Source organism: Macaca mulatta, chromosome 2 (genome assembly GCF_049350105.2).
Source record: "Macaca mulatta isolate MMU2019108-1 chromosome 2, T2T-MMU8v2.0, whole genome shotgun sequence".
Classification (NCBI taxonomy): Eukaryota; Metazoa; Chordata; class Mammalia; order Primates; family Cercopithecidae; genus Macaca; species Macaca mulatta.
This window is the reverse complement of record NC_133407.1, coordinates 37,670,562-37,690,312: the sequence shown is the minus strand read 5'-3', so window position 1 is coordinate 37,690,312 and position 19,751 is coordinate 37,670,562. Positions and strand designations below refer to the sequence as shown.

General features: G+C 46.2%; 1 protein-coding gene across 4 annotated transcripts in view; it reads left to right on the top strand.

The window, feature by feature from the left end:
- Positions 1 to 294: 294 nt before the first annotated feature.
- Positions 295 to 19,751, top strand: part of KY (kyphoscoliosis peptidase) — a 49,827-nt gene continuing 30,370 nt past the window's right edge. The window contains exons 1-3 of one of the 4 annotated variants that reach the window (XM_015132112.3): positions 295 to 437; positions 3,782 to 3,844; positions 7,895 to 7,957. In XM_015132112.3, coding sequence (XP_014987598.2) covers positions 356 to 437; positions 3,782 to 3,844; positions 7,895 to 7,957 — 208 coding nt within the window. In that variant the 5' untranslated portion in view covers positions 295 to 355. Of the gene's footprint in view, positions 492 to 3,781; positions 3,845 to 7,894; positions 7,958 to 19,751 lie in introns of all 4 variants that reach the window. The other 3 variants (XM_015132111.3, XM_015132114.3, XM_015132113.3) reach the window with 3 other exon arrangements.

Sequence of the window (19,751 nt, the reverse complement as noted above, 5' to 3'; positions counted from 1 at the left end):
CAGGACCAGCGCTTCAAGTGCACCGAGCGGGAGGCAGGGGCGCAGGGAGGGAGGCTCTGGACCGGCCGCCTCTGCCGACTATGGCCCCGGTGCAGGTCAAGGCTTGGGCCTGGGGATTTCCTTTCAAAGGTGACTTAGAACAGCTTCATTAGGGTAGCGCCCTCCCAGGAGGGCCCTAATGGCGTGTTTGGCAGAGTCAGCGAAACGCGGCGCCCTGCAGCTCCAGCGGCGGGGGAGCGCCCTCTCCCGCGCCCTCGCCCTCTCCCGTGTGGGGCAGCTGCGCGCACGGGGCCATTTGCAGCGCAAGCAGCCTAGTGTGCGGCCGCGGCGCCCAGGTCGGAAGGGAGGCGGCATCATGGAGCTGAAGAAGGACATCAACGCCGTATCTATCGACATGCTGCTGATCGTGCACTCGGAGAAGCGGCGCGCCGCACAGGGTACGCACTCAGACCAGCAGGCGGACCCGAGCGCGCTGCTGCAGCGCCGAGGAGGTAACGCGCGCCCGACCCGGGTACCCGGGTCCCCCGGCACCTCGGCCTCCTTGCCACAGGGCCCGCCCGCCGGGGGGCGCCCATTGCTCCCCCGAACGAGGTCTGCGAGCCCGACCCTCTCCCCCATGGCTGCCGTCGCTTCCCCGCAGTGGCACCGGCGTCCCGTGGCAACGCGCAGTCCCGTGGCAACGCGCAGCCCCGTGATTGCCCCAGTTTGACTCCCTGTGCAGGCCTGTGGGTGCTTCCGTCACCCCTGGGAGTCTTTTTCCTCCCAGCCACTCCCTGACGGGGAGAGCAAGACTGGAAGATACCCTGGAGGAAGGCGGCCAGAGCCTCAGAGCTCACTCACAGGTAGCAGAGGCCTGCTCCCCTCCCACAGCACACTGCAGGGCACAGGGGACGCTGGGAAACCTTTGTGCTGAGTCAGCCTTTGAGATGGGGAGCGCCCTTTGTGGCCCTGCACAGTTTACAGCCTCAGTTTCTCCTTTCTTGAGACTTTCTCCTAGCCTTCTATAGATGGCAGGCATGAAAGGCGTAAAAGGAACGCAGGTTTGGATAGGGTAAGATTTGAAACCTGCTCTCTCCACTTGAACTTATCCATCAATTTTACTTGTCCTACATATTTTCTGGGTAAATTTATAAATTGTAGATTGGTAAAATAAAGTGACTGTTTACAGAGTGATTGTGGAAAGCAGGATCCGGGCCTCTCTGTTCTCCAGACGACAGAACACAATGTGAATAGAGTGCAGATGGATGATAAGGAAGGTTAAATAAGCCCCTGAAAAGCCAGAGAACCTCAGGGTCCTGGATGGCAAGCTGTCTCCGAGGCTGGTGTGAGGATGCACTAGGCGGACTGTGGGCCAGTTCTTTAGAAGTTAGGCCTGACAGTCCATGCAGGAGAATGACTTCTGCCTCTCTCCTCCCCTCCAGCTCTGGAGCTCCTTGGAATTCCTGCTGCTGCTCTGCCCTTGGTTCTTCTGTCCCCAGAGCCTCTGTGCATATTGAACATCCACCTTCCACCTGCCTTGCTAAAGTAATGCTGCTGTGGATGGCCTTGCCACTACCAGCCACATAGGCTAGAGCTGCCTCCGGAGCCCTGGGGACTTCCTGGGAAGGCAGGCAGGGGAAAGAAACAGAATCTGGAGGGCTGAGTATGTTGACAGGCACTCTAGTCTCAGGGCTGATTCCTGACTGAAGCAGGAGTTGTTTGGATTCATTGGCTCTTTAGTTCTCAGAGCTGCTCTTGGGAGAAGGGGAGATGGCCTGTCCAGGGTATTTGTAGTTAGAAAATCAGCAGAGGGCATCAACTTCTTGATAGAAATGAGACTGCTCTGAATACATGTACCACAGTCCAGAATGCCTTCTCCAGTGTATGGTGAGGCCTAGTTCCAGGTCAGCCCACAAGTCCCACGATCCTCTCTGATCACGTCACTTCTAAAGACTCTGACACTAGAAAGGGCAAAGAATGCAGAGAAGCCCAGGAAATACCAGGCATCAGGACTGTCCTGAGAGGTGCCCAACACCCAGCACAAACTCGCCATGACTCCAGACTAATGGATGCACACTTGTGACTGTGACAGAGAAAAAAAGACCCCTAATGGCTGGGCCCTTTCTGCTGAGCTTTTTCTCCAAATATTTTCCTGATGGCCGTTTCTCACAGATGCTATGAGTGACAGTGTAGAGATCTCTGTCACTTATTCACAACCAGAGCAGAGAGGAGGGAAAGTGCATGACTTTTGATGCCTGGTGGTCAACAATGATATTCAGGAGACCCCAGGGTAAGCCAGCCTGCAGACCCCCTCCTCAAAAAACAGCCTAAGGGAGGAAAATGCCCAACAAGATCAGCTTGTTCCAAAGCCTCCCATGGGTGCAAAGATCTAAAACAAACCCATGATCACTTTCAGGTATCTCGCCTTTCTCCTCCGCACTCCAGGTCCTCCACTGGAGAGTGGATCTTCCTTGGCTATGTAAAAGAGGGCCTAGACTCCATGTCAGAAAAGATCAAGGCTCAGTTATTGTTGCAATGAAGAGGATGGAGTAATCTGTAACCAGTGGCCCTTCTGCTGGTGGCCTTGTGGAAGAAAAGAGTCAGGGGGACAAGAAGGCAAGGAGAGTGTGGACAGGCTAGATCACTAGGAATTTGGGCTACAGAGCCAGCAGATGTTCTCTCCCATTTCTGTAAGGCATCCTCCCAGTCATTTCCCTCGAACAGTTCTTCTCCAAAACGTGCCTGAAAGCCCTCAACTCCTATCAGAAAGTAAAGTGCATATATTCCTGCGGCAGTAGAGGATATAGCCTATAGCTGCCTGCAGCAAGACCCAATGAGCTTCGAAGTTTCAGGCCTTATCCCAAAAATCTATGTGATTTGTGTATTCTACTCCATAGGTGTGTCATGAGGGTTCCAAGTGGTAAGTCACTGGCCCTGGCTATGGGGGACTCTGCAGAAAAGAAGGGTGTTAAGAAGGGAGTGGCGGCCCCTGAGTGGTTGAGAGGGCTGGAGAATAAGACTCAAGGCTGAACTTCCAGGAACAGTGCCATCAGCAGTACCACAGAGCTGGTCTAGTGAGGAAACCTCCTCGGCCACCAAGGAGCCCTGAATACTCCTTCCGCGCCAGAATCTCAATTTTATTGCAGCAGCACCCGCTGCCAGAACGTATCCCCGTGCTGTGCCAGGAACTCGACCTTGCGGCTACCACTTGCAGCCGCAGCCAGAGTGAGAGCTTTCCTTCCCTTCCCTGTTGCATCACCAGGTCCCAAGGCAGAGTGAAACACAGGTACATCAGATTGGCCATGGCTAGGCCATACGTGTTTACCCTCTAGCTGCAAGGGAGGCCAAGAGAACTGGCAACTGTCATTTTCCGTTCCCATTGGGATTGACGGTCTTAGCCCACTCCTCCCACTCTATATCAAGACTCTAAAAGTGAGTGATTCACCACTTACAGAAATAGGCAGGCAACATGGATAGCAAATGACTTCTAAAATAATGCTTTCATGTGTATGCAGAGGAGAGGTGGAAGTGGAAAATGGGCATCTCTACTACAAAAATTCTCCCCAAATGATCCTGATAACCAACCCCACTGCCCTTGAAAACTGTTTTAACACTTTTTAGATGTTTTGAATTTTGAGAGTTGCATTCATTTCCTCAGGGGCATCTGATTCATGGGTAACCTCTCTCAGATTCCAAGAGAGCCAAGATCCACCTGCTCTACCATAACCCAGATAAGTCTGCAACTGGCACATCACTCTTTTGCCCTGGGTCTCCCGCCTCAGAGAAACTTGTTATTTTGCAGGATTCCAAGGCATTGGAAATGGAGTCCGAAGATGGCAGAAATTAGAAGGAAATGACCTTCACGGTAAATTCTCTTTTTCCTTTCAACCTATAGGATTTAATACATTGAATAATAACTGGAAGGATTGGGTTTCACTCATTTGAAGACTGGCCCTAGATATCTAACCACTGAACAGAAAGTGGCTGCTCCTGACCCAGCCAGGCCTCTAGGACCACTGTGACTGTGGGAAGTGGTCCCTGGTGTCAGGTCCCCTGCTCTCCTGGAGGCTATGGCTGAAGAACAGGAACTTGAGCACCCATTTGTTTGCTGGCTGAGCTGTAGGGGAGGACTTAACATCCCTTGGGATGGTGAGGTTTGAGTGTGCTCCTATGAGAGGCAGCCATCTATGTTTTGAAAATGTTTCCCAGCAGAGAGGACAGTGGTCTGCCTTGGGACGGTATGACTTGAGGCCTGAGAAGATGCCACTTAAGGGTTCTATAGCTTCCTGCTGGCCTGGACCCAAAATACAATAAGAAGTCAGCTTCCAAAGCCTCTTTTTTCTGGTGCCAGGCATCTGCCACCCCAGGCCCAGGATCTCTTTGGGAACACTAAGGGGCCAACTATAATAGGCTTTATTCTATTCCCTTTAGAGTTCATTAGCCCAGCCTCCAGGGACAAACATCAGGGACATTGCACAGTGGGCACATGAGGGTTCTAGTAGAGACCAAACCTCTACTCCCAGAACCCCAGTAGAGAACTCCATCCGCTCCCAGCTAAGTGAGCCCTGGGATCAGATGACTGGTTTATCAAATGCCAGTCTAAAGGAACCACCCTCCATGACACAAATGTGGAAATAGGATGGCAGATGAATAGGACTAAACTGCTATGTTCTACCATCCTTTTGACAATAATGAAAGGGAAAGATGAAGTTCTAAAAGTGAATTCATTCACTCATTCTGTCCACAAATGCCTAGAGTGCTTACTTTGTGCCAGGCATGAGTCTAAATATTGGAAATGAAACAGTGAAAAAGACAACCAAGAACACTGCCCTCAGGGGAGCTGTGTGAAAATGATTGGAATTGTAATGCACTGCAGGTGAGTCTCGACACCCTGGAGGTGAAGAGTGTTCCTATGTTCCCTGCCTTTGGTAGGAGTCCTCAAGACACACCCTCCACCCCTACCCTACCACTGCCAGGGAACCACCCCCTCTGTGACCTAACCTATAGACATGCATGGGTGCAATGGCTTCCCTGTAACCTTGCTACAGGGGCCATCAGTTGGTAGACATGCCAGCTGTAGCTCTACTGAAGTAGACACCAAAGCTAACAAAACTCTGCTATGGGCTATTGAGAATTTTGATAAGAATCAGACCCCCAGAGACCTGTTAGCCACAGAAATGGCCATGCAGGGCATGGAAGGTATGCATGCTCGGCCCATGTGTGAGTGGGTGAGCGGGCAAGCAAGCCACAGGTGGAAGCAAAGAAGCACAGCATCCTTGTTGGTTGCAGCTCTCTCATACCTTGCCTGAGTTGTCTGACACTCATCTTAGGGCTTCTCAGGCATGTTATTACATCAGGAGAAGATTGAAATATACTGAATTCATTCTATTTTTACCATCTTCTGGGTTTCTGATTTAGGAGAAGGTTAGTGGAAAAATATCACAAAACACAAAGTGACACATTGACTATTACAAGACCATTACAAGACTCTTGTAAAAGACATGAAGTGAGTCTTAGCACTATGTGTCAGCTGATAGAAGATGATTAAAATAGTCCTTGCAAAACCACCATGAGAACTGGGAGTTTCAGGTACATGCAGGGCTGGAGAGAGGCTCTCCAGAGGCCCTGAGCCCAGAAAAAAATGACACTTCTACCATTCCACCAACATGTGTAAAGCAAAATTTCATTTATTTTTCAAATGGTACGTTTACATGCATGCAGAAATCAAAATTAGTTTCTCTCTGTGTTTTCTGATGCTGAGATTCTGAGTGCAGGTATTGAAGCTGACCTTTTCTCATACCTGTCTTACCAGTGCCCAAGGCACCCAGCCCTGGTAACCAGCAGGCTGCCCAGCCCTGGTAACTGGATGGCTTCCATCTTAGAAGGAAGTGGCTGATGGCATGTGCTGGTGGAGTGCACACAGACGCTGCTGAGCATGGGGTTGATCCAGAAGGGTGCATATTCCCCCTCTTGCTACCCCGTGCACTGCTTGGGCTGGGGCATTGGCAGGGTGCTGAGACTAGAGAGCTCCAAACTTTTCGAAGCAGCAGGTGTTTGGGCCCAGCCGCCTCCTCACCCCCGCCACCCCACCCCGATAGCTTGCCCAGCAACGGGCTTCCCCTGCTGTGATTGGCTACTTTCCTTGGTCCTGGACAAAGTCTGCCTAGTAGCACAGGGACTGACGCTCCACAGCTAAAGGGAAACCAATTGTGCAGCCTTGACTATAAATACCCCACAGCAGCTATGCCAGCCAATCACCCTCCTTGAGGATTCCCTTCCCGGATTTTGTTTCCTCCCTCAGCCAGCCGAGGCACTGCCAGCTGTGCCTGCAGGAGGCGGCCCTGGCCTCCCTGTCCTCGCCTGGTCTGGGGCTCCAGCCCTGCATGCCACATCACCCTGTATTGGAATACACAGTGGACCTGGCCCTCGGCTGACTAGTGTGGGGCTCAGGGACCTAGCTGCGCCTGTTCACAGGAGAAGGCTGGAGCAGGCAGGCTTTCCAGGGCAAGACCCTGTCAGGTGGATCACAAATCCAGCCTGGCTCAGTACCTCACCCCCTACCTTGATTGGCTTCTGCGTGGGCCCAGGCATGGGAACCACTGAGTGGCTCATCTGCACAAGAAGAATCATCTAAATGGACCTGTTCAGGCCAATGCCCCAGAGGCATACTTGTTTCCACACTGAGGCACTGGTCCCAGTGGTCACCTCCAGTGACAAGCCCACTGCAAGCCAGCAGGAAGCTATAGAGAGAAGATGGCAGGCCAGGGTGGTAGTGGTGGGTGAACCTCCAGCTGCCACCATCCTCCCCTTGCCCAGCCTTTCCCCCACCCCTCTGAAGCAGAGGTTCAAGGGCAGCCTCACTAAGAGCAGGCCACAGCAGCAACTGTAAAGAAGGGAGGAAAGGTCATGCTTCCCGTAGGAGGGCAAGTAAGCCTGTGACCTCCCACTTCTTGGCCAATGGCAGGAACTAGGCATCACTCCATGGCAGCCTGACTCCACTAGGCACTGAGGACAACTCTGTGTCCCAGGGACAGAAATATCCCAGCATGTGGAGAGAATGTGCGTAGAGTGCATGCCCTGCAAATGCTTGTGAAACAGAACCAAACTACACATCATCCCGTCTCCTAGGCTGCTTCTTCTCATCGAGAAGCAGGAGGCTCAGCCGGGCGCAGTGGCTCACGCCTGTAATCCCAGCACTTTGGGAGGCCGAGGCGGGTGGATCACGAGGTCAGGAAATCAAGACCATCCTGGCTAACACGGTGAAACCCCATCTGTACTAAAAATACAAAAAAATTAGCCAGGCGTGGTGGCGGGCGCCTGTAGTCCCAGCTACTCGGGAGGCTGAGGCAGGAGAATGGCATGAACCCAGGAGGCAGACAGAGCTTGCAGTGAGCGGAGATCACGCCACTGCCCTCCAGCCTGGGGGACAGAGCAAGACTCTATCTCAAAAAAAAAAAAAGAAGCAGAAGGCTCAACTGGGAGTCAGAAGACCTGGGGTTTAAGTCCCAGGTCAGAACCTCCCAGCCTGCTCCACAGAAAGGTGTGAGGATCAGTGGGGCATCTGTGTATGGATAGTGCTTTTGAAACTGTGCCTAATGACGCCAAAGTTGGGAGTTATGGCTACAAAGACCGTGGAAGACTGGTAGCCTGTTCCAAAAGAAACCCAGCGTGTGCTGGCACATGATAAGGGGCACAAGGGGTATGTGCACATGGGCTTCCAGGCATTTGTCTCCATGCACAGTGTCATTGTGCTGGTTTGCACATGTGCACACTGTGAGGGTGCACACACATTTAGGCCTGGGGATGTGCTTGGCCCTCGCCGGCCCACCTTTCCTGCAAACACATACAGCCCTTTGCTCTGCCTGGGGTCAATTCCCCAGTGGTCACTGCAGGCCTCTCTGTCTTCCTTAAATAGAAAACTTGGTGGAGAAGCAGCACCCTCAGCAGCCCCAGGTGATCACTTCCTACAACAGCCAAGGTAAGTGATTCACTGCTAGCCATGACCTCCCCTGCAGACGTGTGCCCCGACCTGATGCTCTGGCCAGTGACAGCCCAGGATGTGGAGCTCAGACTATGGGGAGCAGGGTCCTCTCTGCGCCCATGGGTTTTGGAAAACCCTTTTCCTCTCCCTGTGTCTCACGGGAAGCAGCAAGAGGCTGCACAGTCTGAGTCTTCCCCTCACCATGAGATCAAGAAATAAAGCCCATGGGCCTCAGAGCCCGCTGCTGTCATCATCTTCACTATTACTGTCATCACTATTCAACATTCAACATTCAGCATTTGTTGAATGCTAACCATGTGCCAGACCTGTGCACTTATTCTCATGTAAATTAAGCTTCACAGTAATCCTGTTTACCATCCTCAAATTACAGATGAGTAAACTGAGGCTTGGAAAGGCTGTCATGTGTCCAAGATCACATGGCCAGCAAGAGTCAGAGCTGTGCAGCCTGACCCCCAGCAAGTCTCAGCTGTTACCCTTCACACATCTCTGCTTCCTCATCTCCCCTGGAAACCAGTCTCCCTCCTGCTGGCTCATGGCATCCAAGCCCTCCCTTGTCCTGACCCATAGCAGTTATTCGGCCTCTCCTGCTGAGACTGAGCCTTCCGAGGGCATCCTATCCAGTGAGTTTGCCCCAGCAAGGCAGAGTGAGAGGCACCGTCGTTGGGAGTCCTCACTTTTTGGGGACAGACTCTGGGGACTCGGGGAAGGCAGGCAAGAGCATCACTGACTCTACAGTTGACTGGATCTGAGCACATGACAAGATAGAGACAGGAGGGCCCCACAGCAGTGGTGGCGGGAGGCCAGGTTAGAGAGTCTCACTCCCACCGTGGTTAACTGCTCTGCATTAAATACTGGGCCCTGGTGTCCGTGTGCTCTCACAGGCTCAGCCGTAAGAGTTCATCACGCTTGCTCTGAGAGTTGATGTCCTAACCTGCAAGGAAATTATCTGATCAAATTCAGAGGCAGTGACTTCCCCCATGCCCCACATGAAGCAGGAGGACTCTGGAGGCCCTGGAGGATTGGAATCTCTCAGGGAATTGCTCCCTGAAATACAGGTGGACCAGCTTCTCTAGAGGAAGGCGCTGGCAGGTAGTGATGAAAGGCCAGCCAACTGGGGTTACCAGCATGGGGGAGCTGGCTCTCCTCACAGTGCAGGCCAATGTCCCTTTAGGCCAGAATTCCTGAGAGTGCAGCTCTAGGACAGGCCTTAGAGACCTCTGTGGGCCCAGCAGGACCTGCCACCAGCCCTAGAAACCACAAGGAAAAGCCCACATGCTGTTGCTTCTCGAAAATGAACTCAACTACACATGGCTCAACACAAAAAAAAGGACTCAGAGATATCTGGCTCTAATGAGAGTGGATTAGCACCACTTACCTCACTTAGTGAAGAAGACAGACAAAGGCCGCTGTCCTTGTGGAGCTGACATCCTAGTGAGGAGACACAGACAATCCTGACAAGTCAAACACCCTGATCCAGATAAGGCATGAGGGGAAGTGAAGCAGGAAGGATGATAAGGAGTGTATGTGGGAATGGGGGTCTGGGACTGTGCAGGGGTGTGTATTCATTTTCTATAGCAGCTATAGGAAATTTCCACAAATGAGGTGGCTTAAAATATCACAGATTTGTTCTCTCACACTTCTGGAGCCCAGAAGTCCAAAATCTGTTTTACAGGGCTAAAGTCAAAGTGTCAGCAGGGCCGGCTTTTTTTAGAGGCTCTAGGGGTGCCTTCGTTACTTGCCTCTTCCTGCTGCTAGAGGCTGCAGGCCCACCATGGCTTGTGGCTGCCTCACCCCAATCTCTGCTTCCATTGTCACATTGCCTTCTCTGCTTATAAATAGCTGAATCTCCCCGTGCTCCCTTGTATAAGGATATGTGTGGTTGTATTCAGGGCCCAGCCAGATAATCAGGATGGTCTCTCTATCTCGAGATCCTTAATTTAATCACAACCGCATAGTCCTCTTTGCCGTATAAGGTAACATTCACAGGTTCCAGCGATTCTGGCATGGATATCTCTAAAGGTCATTCTTCAGCCTATCCCAGGGGACAATTTAAAGTGGAGTAGGTGAGAACGGTCTCATTGGGAAAGTGACATCTAAGCAAGGAAAGAAGTGAAGAACAAATGATGTGGGTATCTGGGGAAGGGCTTCCAGCAGAGGGAGCAGTGAGCGTGAAGGCCCCGGGGCAGGAGCGTGTCTGCGTGTTCAAGGAGCAGGCAACTGTGCTGTGGAGAGGAAGGGAGGGGCATGGTCAAGGTGGGGGTAGCAGGAGAAGAGTCAGAGAGGACACAGGGCAGAGTTGGCAGGGCCTGGGAGGCTTCTAATCTGAGTGCGATTGGAAACCATTAGATGGTTGTAAACATGACAGCCTCCAACGCGTAGAGAATAAACAGAGGGGGCAAGGTTGGAAACAAGACAACCCTTAAGAGGCATCATGATAATCCAGCAGGAGACGTTCCCCCACGGTGTGAATTTGGGGTATATGAGAAAGAGAGGAGTCAAGGCTTGGGACCTGAGCAATGGGGAGGATGAAGGTGAGGGAGATGCAGGAGGAGCAGGTTGGGAAAGAAACATGAATTCAAATTTGGCTTTGTGGAGGTTGGTGCCAGCACCTGCCATTTTGGAAAGCAGTGGCCAGGGAATCGTTACTCCATGTGCCACTTTCTTATTCATCCCATGAGCCTTGACAACCTTTGGGCTCTGTTCTGAGAACCACACCAGCCCTGAGAGAAGCCTTCTTGGAAGCTCTATCACAGTAATAGCGGTGACCAGAGGCGGGACACTTGGTGTGTGCCAGATATTAAGCTAAGCCCCTCTCATGGCTCACCTCATTCAATCTCCACACCCACCTTCTGTGGAAGGTTCTCATCCTCATTTTACAGATAGAGAAGCTCAGAGAGATTTAAATAACTTGCCTGAAGTCGCACAGTTAGCACATTCCAGACCCAGAAGTGGAACCCATGTCTGTGTGCTCTCGAAACCGGCGGGCTTAACTACTCCACCATACTGTCCCTTCCATACAGGGCAGGGACCAATCTGGTGGTGTTGATCTGGGCGCAGTACCCCCACCCAACCCCCACCCTCAACGTGCAGCCTAAGGTTTCAGTCTGAACTCGTTGCTCAGAATGCTTCAACATTGTCCCTCCTCCTCAGCCTCTCTTTCAATGATAGACTTTATGCAACAGGTGACAAAGGAACATTGGAATCCTGGGTCAGGGAAGGGGCTTTGGAGATGGATCTGTAGTGGGTGTGTGGGTTGAATGAATGGAAGGTGGGTAATCACAAGGAGCCCCTGCAAAGGACTTTTATTTTTTTTATTTTTTTTGAGACAGGGTCTCACTCTGTGGCCCAGGCTGGATCACAGCTCACTCCAGCCTCAAACTCCTGGGCTCAAGTGATCCTCCTTCCTCAGCCTCCCGAGTAGCTGGGGCCACAGGCGAGTGCCACCACATGGCTGGGTTTTTTTTTTTTTGTAGAGATGGGGTCTCACTATGTTGCCCAGAATGGTCTCAAACCCCTAGGCTCAAGTGACCCCCCTCCCTCAGCTTCCCAAAGTGCTGGGATTACAGGCATAAGCCACCATGCCTGACCCCAAAGGACATTCTTGGGGAGTCAGTTTTCTGTTGGGGCTTCTGTCCTCGAGGTCATCAGCCCTTATTCCCATGCAAACACTTTGTAGAGTAGCCTTCTTTGATCATGCGTGCACTGGGGTCAAAGTGCCATGTTTCCAGACCTCAGACCTCCCTGTGGAGCTCCAGCCCATAGAAGGAATCATGAACAGTCCTTTGTTTTCAGTTCCTAATGGAAGCCAGGGGCAGGGCTGCCAGTGATGACCTTCATCATGCACACCAGCAGATGCCTAGTCGCAGCCCTGAGCTCTGGAACACTAGCTTGTCATCTCACAATGAGAGCTGCTGAGTGGGGTTTTCATGCTGTGTCTGGCAGTACCCCCTAAGGGTGGTGTTCCAGCATGTTATACAGAGCTAGACAGTCCCTGTCACCATCTAGCATGCTCGTTCCTGGGATGTCACTGCTTTCCACTTCCTGACTACTGCATCCTGGGTGGAATCACAGCATGTCTCTGTTGAATACCTAACCAGGGACTATTTAAGGGTATTTTTTTTTAAACTACCAATGCTTTAGCTGTTTTTCTGACTCTAAGCTACTGCAGGAAAAAAAAAAAAAAAAAAACTCCAAGGTAGAAGAAAAAAGGCTGTAAATGTGCCAACCTGTTATAGAAAAAGTTAACAAACACCTTAAACCAATGATGGCAAGTATTTCACATAAATCCCATGACCCCTGCACACATATATACACCCGTGCACATGCACACGCACACACACCTGACAGTCTTTGTTAATTGATCCCTTCAGGCAGCCACTTCCAATCAGTCAGAGTTAATGAAAAACATGAAACCTGTTTGCCATACTGCGTTAGGTGTTCTGAGCCAATTAGGCCTTTAGATAAATCCTGATTGAAACCTGAAGAGATCTGGAGAGCAGCTGTCAGGTAGGAGAAACCTGACTGGGTGAAAGGCAGGTGCAGGGCAGTAAGCATGTGGACATTCTCGTGCTTGCCTGTGTGCTCTGTTCCTGAGAAGGTGGGGGAAAAGCAAGGAGACCTGGCGGGGTCTAGGAAAGGGGCCAGGGAGCCACTTCTGAGGATTAGCAGAAAATAATCTCTAACAAGCTCTTAACTAAGATGGTCAAAACTGCAGCTTCAGAAATGTGACTTTGTTGACAGCTGGTGGAGCTGGGGAGGGGTGCATGAGAGAGGTCAGCCAGGCAGCCTGGAATCCCAGGAAGGGCCTCCTGTAGGTTTGGTTGTGATGGTTCATAGTCAAGATTAGAATAATGTACTGTGCTGTACTTAGGCTGTACTTAGGGTTTAGATCTGACTGCAAATTTTGCTCCAAATGATCTACTCTCTGTTAAGAGATTGGCCACGTTAATATTGTTTCTTAAATTAAGAGTTTTATTTGATCCAGGAGTGTCATAGCCAGCAAACTCTCTCCACTCCATGCCATAAGGAAGCATAAAGCTATATTGTGAATGCTCTTCCCCTTGAAACAGCGTGTCCAGCCCAGGCCCAGTTCCTGGAGCCAGCAAAGCCTCCCAGTGGTGCCCTCACACACCTGTAAGTGAGAGCAGGAATCACACTCCTACGAAGATCAGGGAGGCCGAGAAATGGGCTGTTTTCCTTGAGGGAATGCTAAGCAGCAGCACAGCTTTGGGGGAGAACCAGGAAGTGGGATTCAGGAAAATATTGGACATTGACGCCTGTCCAAGAGGGAAGAGGAATCACAGAAAGGAGAGAAGGGATTAGAAATAGTGATGGCTGGAGCTTCTGGGCCAGGGCCATGCTCCGAACATGAGCCCACCTCAACACCCTGCCCTGGAGGGACTTTAACAGCAGTTTGTTTTTCAGCTTGATCTCTCTTTCACAGAGAGACATGGCAGAAGTGGGACATGGCTAATACCCATGGAGACATGGCTCAGGACACCTAACACAGGGTGGCAAACAGGTGTCATGTTTTTCATTAACTCTGACTGATTGGAAGTGGCTGCCGGAAGCAACTAATTAACAGACTGTCAGGTGTGTGTGTGAAAGTACCTGGGCATTATGAGAAGTTTGGGGAAGAGATTCATTGTTGAACCCTAGGCCGGTAAGTTGTTCACTTTTGCAGTTTCTCTAAGCGTATGGAGATTGTTCCAGTCCAGCATTCTCCAAATTGTGTTTGACAAAATAGTATTGGGTCAAATCGAGTTCTTTACTACAGGACTACTCAGATCATTGTGTATTGTGACCTATGAGAGGGGAGAGAGTGAACATGTTTCTCAATTCATTTTTCACAAGGCATCTTGAAGTCAAGTACCACTTAGCACCCGCTTTAAAAGACACCTCAGAGGGTTTGAGGTGGAGAGAGTGAAAAGGAGAAGAACAGGCCCATGCCTCACTCATGATGGGAAGACACACAGGAAGTATTTGCTGATGGTGACAGCACCCGATCCTATGACCAGAACTGAATTATGCCTTGAACTCTGAAATACTTAATGTTTTAATTATAAACTCACAAGCTGATTTTCTCTCAACATGGAATATGCTAGAAACTACACTTCAAAATGAATGTTAACCCCTTCAAAGCTACGCTTGGCAGAGGCCACATTGTATCTTTTCAAATTGTTTGAGAATGACCCTCTTTGGCATGCAGAACAAGTTTATGAGTTACACAAAAAAGACAGTATTGTTATTCTACGAAAAATAATTGCAACGCATTTAGCAGGCAAAGGGTTATAAAAGGGGGTTTTACAAAATCAACGAGGAAAAAATAATACTTCAATAGGAAAATAGCCAATTCACAACATAAGAATTTAAAATGGTAAATAAGTATATGCAAAGAATACTACAATAAAACTAAATGTACAAAGCAACCAGGTATTATTATTCATTGATAAAAATTTAAAGGGTTGATAAAACCAAACATCAGTGAGTGTATGTGTGATCTACTTTTGCGTTACAAACCACCACACAACTTAGCAGCTTTAGACAATAAGCATTTACGAGCTTACCAATCTGCAGTTTGGCTAGAAACTCTCATTGGATCCATACCCAGCTGATCTTGGATCTTGGGTGGGCTTGCTCATGTGCTTGTTGTCAGCTGGTGGGTTGGCTGGAGACCAGCTGGTCTGGGATAGCCTCACCCGAGAGGCTATGCTCTGCTCCATGTGAGCTCTCATCCACAACCTGGCTCATTCACATGGCAGTTATGGCTGGGATCCCAAGAATGAGAATGGAAACCTCAAAGTCTCTAGAAGCCTAGACTCAGAACTTGTGCAACATCACTTCTGCCATGTGCTAATTGGCCAAACCAAATCAAAAGCCCAGCCCAGATTCAAGGGGTGGAACAAAAGACCTCTCATTGGGAGGAAGTGCAAAGTATTGCACTTTGTGACCAATTTTGCAATCAAGCACAGCGAGAATGTGCAAAATGGGCATTCTCTTGCATAGTACTGATGAGCTCATAAACTGATAAAATCATTCATGAGAAAAATTCGCCAATATCTAACAAAAGCCTTTAAAATATCCATATTATTTGATTCATACTTAAGAATTTATTCAAAGGAACTGATTTGCAATGTGTGCAAATCACTTTACATACATACAAAGATGTATGTACCAGAGTGTTCATTGCATCGTTTCTAATAGCAAAACTGTGAAAAGCTAAATATTCAACAAATAGGGATTGCTTATATGGATTATAAACCATCTACAAAATAGAATACTATGCAGCCATTTGAAATGATAACATATGGCTATGCTTACTGACATGTAAAGATTTAAATGAAGAAAGCAGGTTATGAAAAATATGTTTACTGTAATCTGCTTTGGATTTTTAAATGTAGAAATGAAGTCTTAAAGGAGTTTCACTTTCTACTTTATATCTTTCTGTGCCATCCAAGTTTTTGTTTTAATTCTGCTTGGTTTTTTTTGTGTGTGGTTGGTATTTTTGCTTTTATTTTTATTTTAAATTAACATACAGTAAAATTGAATTTTTGTAGTGTGCAGTTTTGATTGCTAACACATGCATAGATTTGTGTAACCACCACCATGGTGGTTACCATCATCGGAATATACAGAATACACCACCATCAGAATATACAGCAGTTCTATTACCCTCTTTAAAATTATCTTGTACGGACTCTAATCCTCCCATCACTCTTAAGAGTTCCCTTGTGTTGTTGCAAAGTACTTTTTTTTTTTTTTAGACAGACTCTCGCTCTGTTGTCCAGGCTGGAGTGCAATGGCACGATCTTGGCTCACTGCAACCTCTGCCTCCCAGGTCCAAGCGATTCTCCTGCCTCAACCTCCCAAGTAGCTGGGGTTACAGGTGCCTGCCACCACACCCAGCTAATCTTTGTATTTTTAATAGAGATGGGGTTTCACCATGTTGGCCAGGCTGGTCTCAAACTCCTGACCTCAAGTGATCCAACCACCTCGGCCTCCCAAAGTGCTGGGATTACAGGCATGAGCCATCATGCCCAGCCGAGAACTATTTCTTGATACAGATGTACCACAGGTTGTTTATCCAGTTCACTCACTGAAGGACTTTTCAGTTGTTTCCAGTTTGGGGTGATTATGAATAGAGCTGCTATATAAACATTTGTGTACAGGTTTTTGTGTGAACATAAGTTTTCATTTCTCTGGGATAAATGCCCAACAGGGCAATTTTTAGGTTGTATGGTAAGTACATGTTTTGTTTTATAAGAAACTGCCAAACAATTTTCCAGAGTGACTGTTCTATTTTACAATCCCACTAGCAATATATGAGATCCAATTTCTTTGCATCCTTGTCAGCATATGATATTATCACTATTTTTAAATTACAGTCACCCCTCAGTATACATGGGGGATTGGTTCCAGGACCACCCACATATAACCAAATGTGGGCATACTCAAGTCCCACAGTCGTCCCTGCAGAAACCCCATATAGGAAAAGTTGGTCCTCTACATGCGAGTTTTGCACTCCACGAACAGTACTCTGCATCTGCATCTGGTAGAAAAAAAGGACATATGAGTGGACTTGTGCACTTCAAAACCATGTTGTTCAAGGGCCAGTTGTATATTATTGCTCTTCTAATAGATGTAATGTCTCATTTTGGTTTTAACTTGCCTTTTCCTAATGGCTGATGATGCTGAACATCTTTTCATGTGCTTATTTTCCATCCATAATCTCTTTTATGGTAAAATATCTGTTCTTTTTCCCTTTTTCCAATTGAATTGCCTTTGCACTTTTGTAAAAATTTATTTTGCCATGTTTGTGTGAGTCTATTTTTTATTATTGTTTATTGATCTGTTTATCCTCTTACCAATATCACACTGTTGTGATTACAGCATCTTCATTAATGCATCTTAAAATCAAAGAGTGGGAGTCCTCCCATCTTTTTTTTTCAAAATTAGTTTAGTTATTCCAGTTCCTGTGCCTTGATGTCTATATTTTATAATTATGTATTTGCACAGTTCCCCCAAAGTGTTTGGTTGAACTTGTATTAAATCTATAGATCAATTTTGAGAGAACTGCCCACTTGACAATTCTAAGTCTTCCAATCCATAAACATGGTATGTCTCCCTATCTATTTAAGTCCTCTTTAATGTGTTTAATCATATTTTGGAGTTTTCAGTACGCGATTATTACCCATGTTTGGGATTTTTGTTTGTTTTAGATTTAGAACTAATATTTTAATTTTGGAACTATGGGAAATGGTTATTTTTAAATTCCATCTCCAATTGCTTATGGCCAGTATACAGAAATACAATTGATGTTTGTATGTTAACCTTGTATACTGTGACCATGCTAAACTAACTTACTAGTTCTAGGAGCTTTTTCTTGGAGATTACTTGGGATTTTCTATGTAGACAGACATATCAACTATGAATAAGGACAGTTTTATTTCTTCCTTGCCAATCTGTATGCCTTTTATTTCTCTTTCTTGTCTTATTACACAGGGTGGGACTTCTAGTACAATATTATTAGGATCAGTGAAAGTGGACATCTATGACTTGTTCCCAATATTATTCTAAGTTGTAGAAATTATGTACACATAGGTTTTGTATCATTCCTTTATTATTATTTTAATACTTATGAGGGCCTACAGTGATAGCCCTCATTTCATTCCTGATATTGGTGTATTTACCCCTGATTTGTGTCTTACCTCTTTTTTTTCTTGGTCAGATCAGTAAAATCTTTACTGATCTGTTTATCAGTATTATTTTAAAAAGAACCAGCATTTAGTTTCATTCATTATTCTCTGCTGTTGTTTTTAATTTCAGTGATTTATTCTCTCATTTTTATGATTTTCTTCCTTCTGCTTGCCTTGGATTTAGTCTTCATTTCTCTACTTTCTTAAAATGGAAGCTTAGATTGTTGATTTGAAACCTTTCTTTTTTCTGTAATAAGAATTTAATGCTACAAATTTCCCCTTGAAGCACTGCTTTGGCTTCATCTCACACATTTTGATGTGTTTTATTTTCATTTTCAATGAGTTCAAAATATTTTTGAATTTTCCTTGAGACTTCTTCTTTGATCTATGTGTGATTTGAAAGTATGTTAATTTTTAATATTTGGAAATTTTCCAGTTGCTTTCTGATTTTTACTTCTAGTTTAGTTCATTATGGTCAGAGAAGAGTTTTGTATGATTTCAGTTCTCTTCAACTTTTTAAGGTTTGTTTTGTGACCAAGGATGTAGTCCATCTTGGTGACTATTCAATGGGCATTTGACATGAATGTGTGTTGTGCCGTTATTAGATGGAATCTTTTATAAACATCAAATAAATTTTATTCATTGTGTGGTTCATTTCTTCTATATATTTGCTGATTTTCTTTCAATTAATTCTTTCAATGACTGAAAAATCAGCAAATATATAGAAAATAGATTTGTCTATTCCTCCTTTTCATCCTATCAGTTCTTGTTTCATGCATTTTAAAACTTTGTTGTTGTTTGACATAGGCATATTGAAGGTTGTTATGTATTCTTGCTAATATTCCTCTGTCCCCGATATTTTCCTTTCTCTGAAGTTTGCTTTGTCCGATATTAATATAGCAACTCCAGCTTTCTATTATCTTTTCACTTAACCAACCTATATCATAGTAGTTAAAGTTGGATCCTTGGAAACTGAATGTAGTTTAATCTTATGTATTTACCCTTTCTGACAATCTCTTTTTTTTAATTAGTATGTTTAGACCATTTACACTTAATGTAATTATTGATACATTTGCATTTAGGTTTTCTACTTTATTATTTGTTTTCTGTTTGTGCCTCTGTTTCCTCTTTCCTGCTTTCCTTTCCTTTCAGAATTACATTTAAATTTGCCTATTAAGTTTTTTACTATATCTCTATATATACCTATTTTTGTATGTATTATATGTACTTAACTTTTCATAGACTAATTATAGTTAATATTAATATTTCAAGTAGAATGAGGAAATCTTACCTCCATATAGGTACATTCACTCTCCTACTCTATGTTGTAGTTGTCATATATTTCACATCTATCAAAAACCTATCAGATGTTATAATTATTTCTTTCAATTATTATTCATATTGTCAAGAACTTGAGAGGAGAGCAGACTAATATATTTATCTAGATATTTACCATTTCTATCCCTCTTCCAAGTTTTCCTCTGGTATAATTTCTCTTCCATCTGAAGAACTTCCGTTAGCATTTCTTTTGGAGCAAGTGTGTTGGTACCAAATTCTCTTGGCTTTACATCACTTTTCACTGGCTACTTTCCATATTTTTTTCTTTAATAGTTTGATTATGCGTCTGGACTTGGATTTTCTTACATTTATCCTGTTTAGAATTCACTGAGTTTCTTGAATCAGTAAGGTTTTATGTCTTTTGCCAGATTTCAGAAGTTTTCATTATTTCCTCAAATATTTTCTCTGCATCACATTATTTCTGTTTGCCTTCTGAGACTTCAGTGACATGAATGTTAGACTTTTAGGTATGGACCTACAGATCCCTGAGGCACTATTCACATTTTCTGTTGTTCAAACTGGACAATACCTGCTGATCTATCTTCAAGTTCTCTGTGTTCTCTGTCATTTTCATTCTGCTATTGAGTATATCCAGAGGATTTTTAACCATATTTTTCAGTCTAAAATCTTCACTTACTTCTCCTTTATATCTTCTTTTTATTGCTGATACTTTATATCTTTCCATTTATCTCAAAACTGCTTGCCATTACTTGTTAGAGCATGTTATTGTGGCTGGT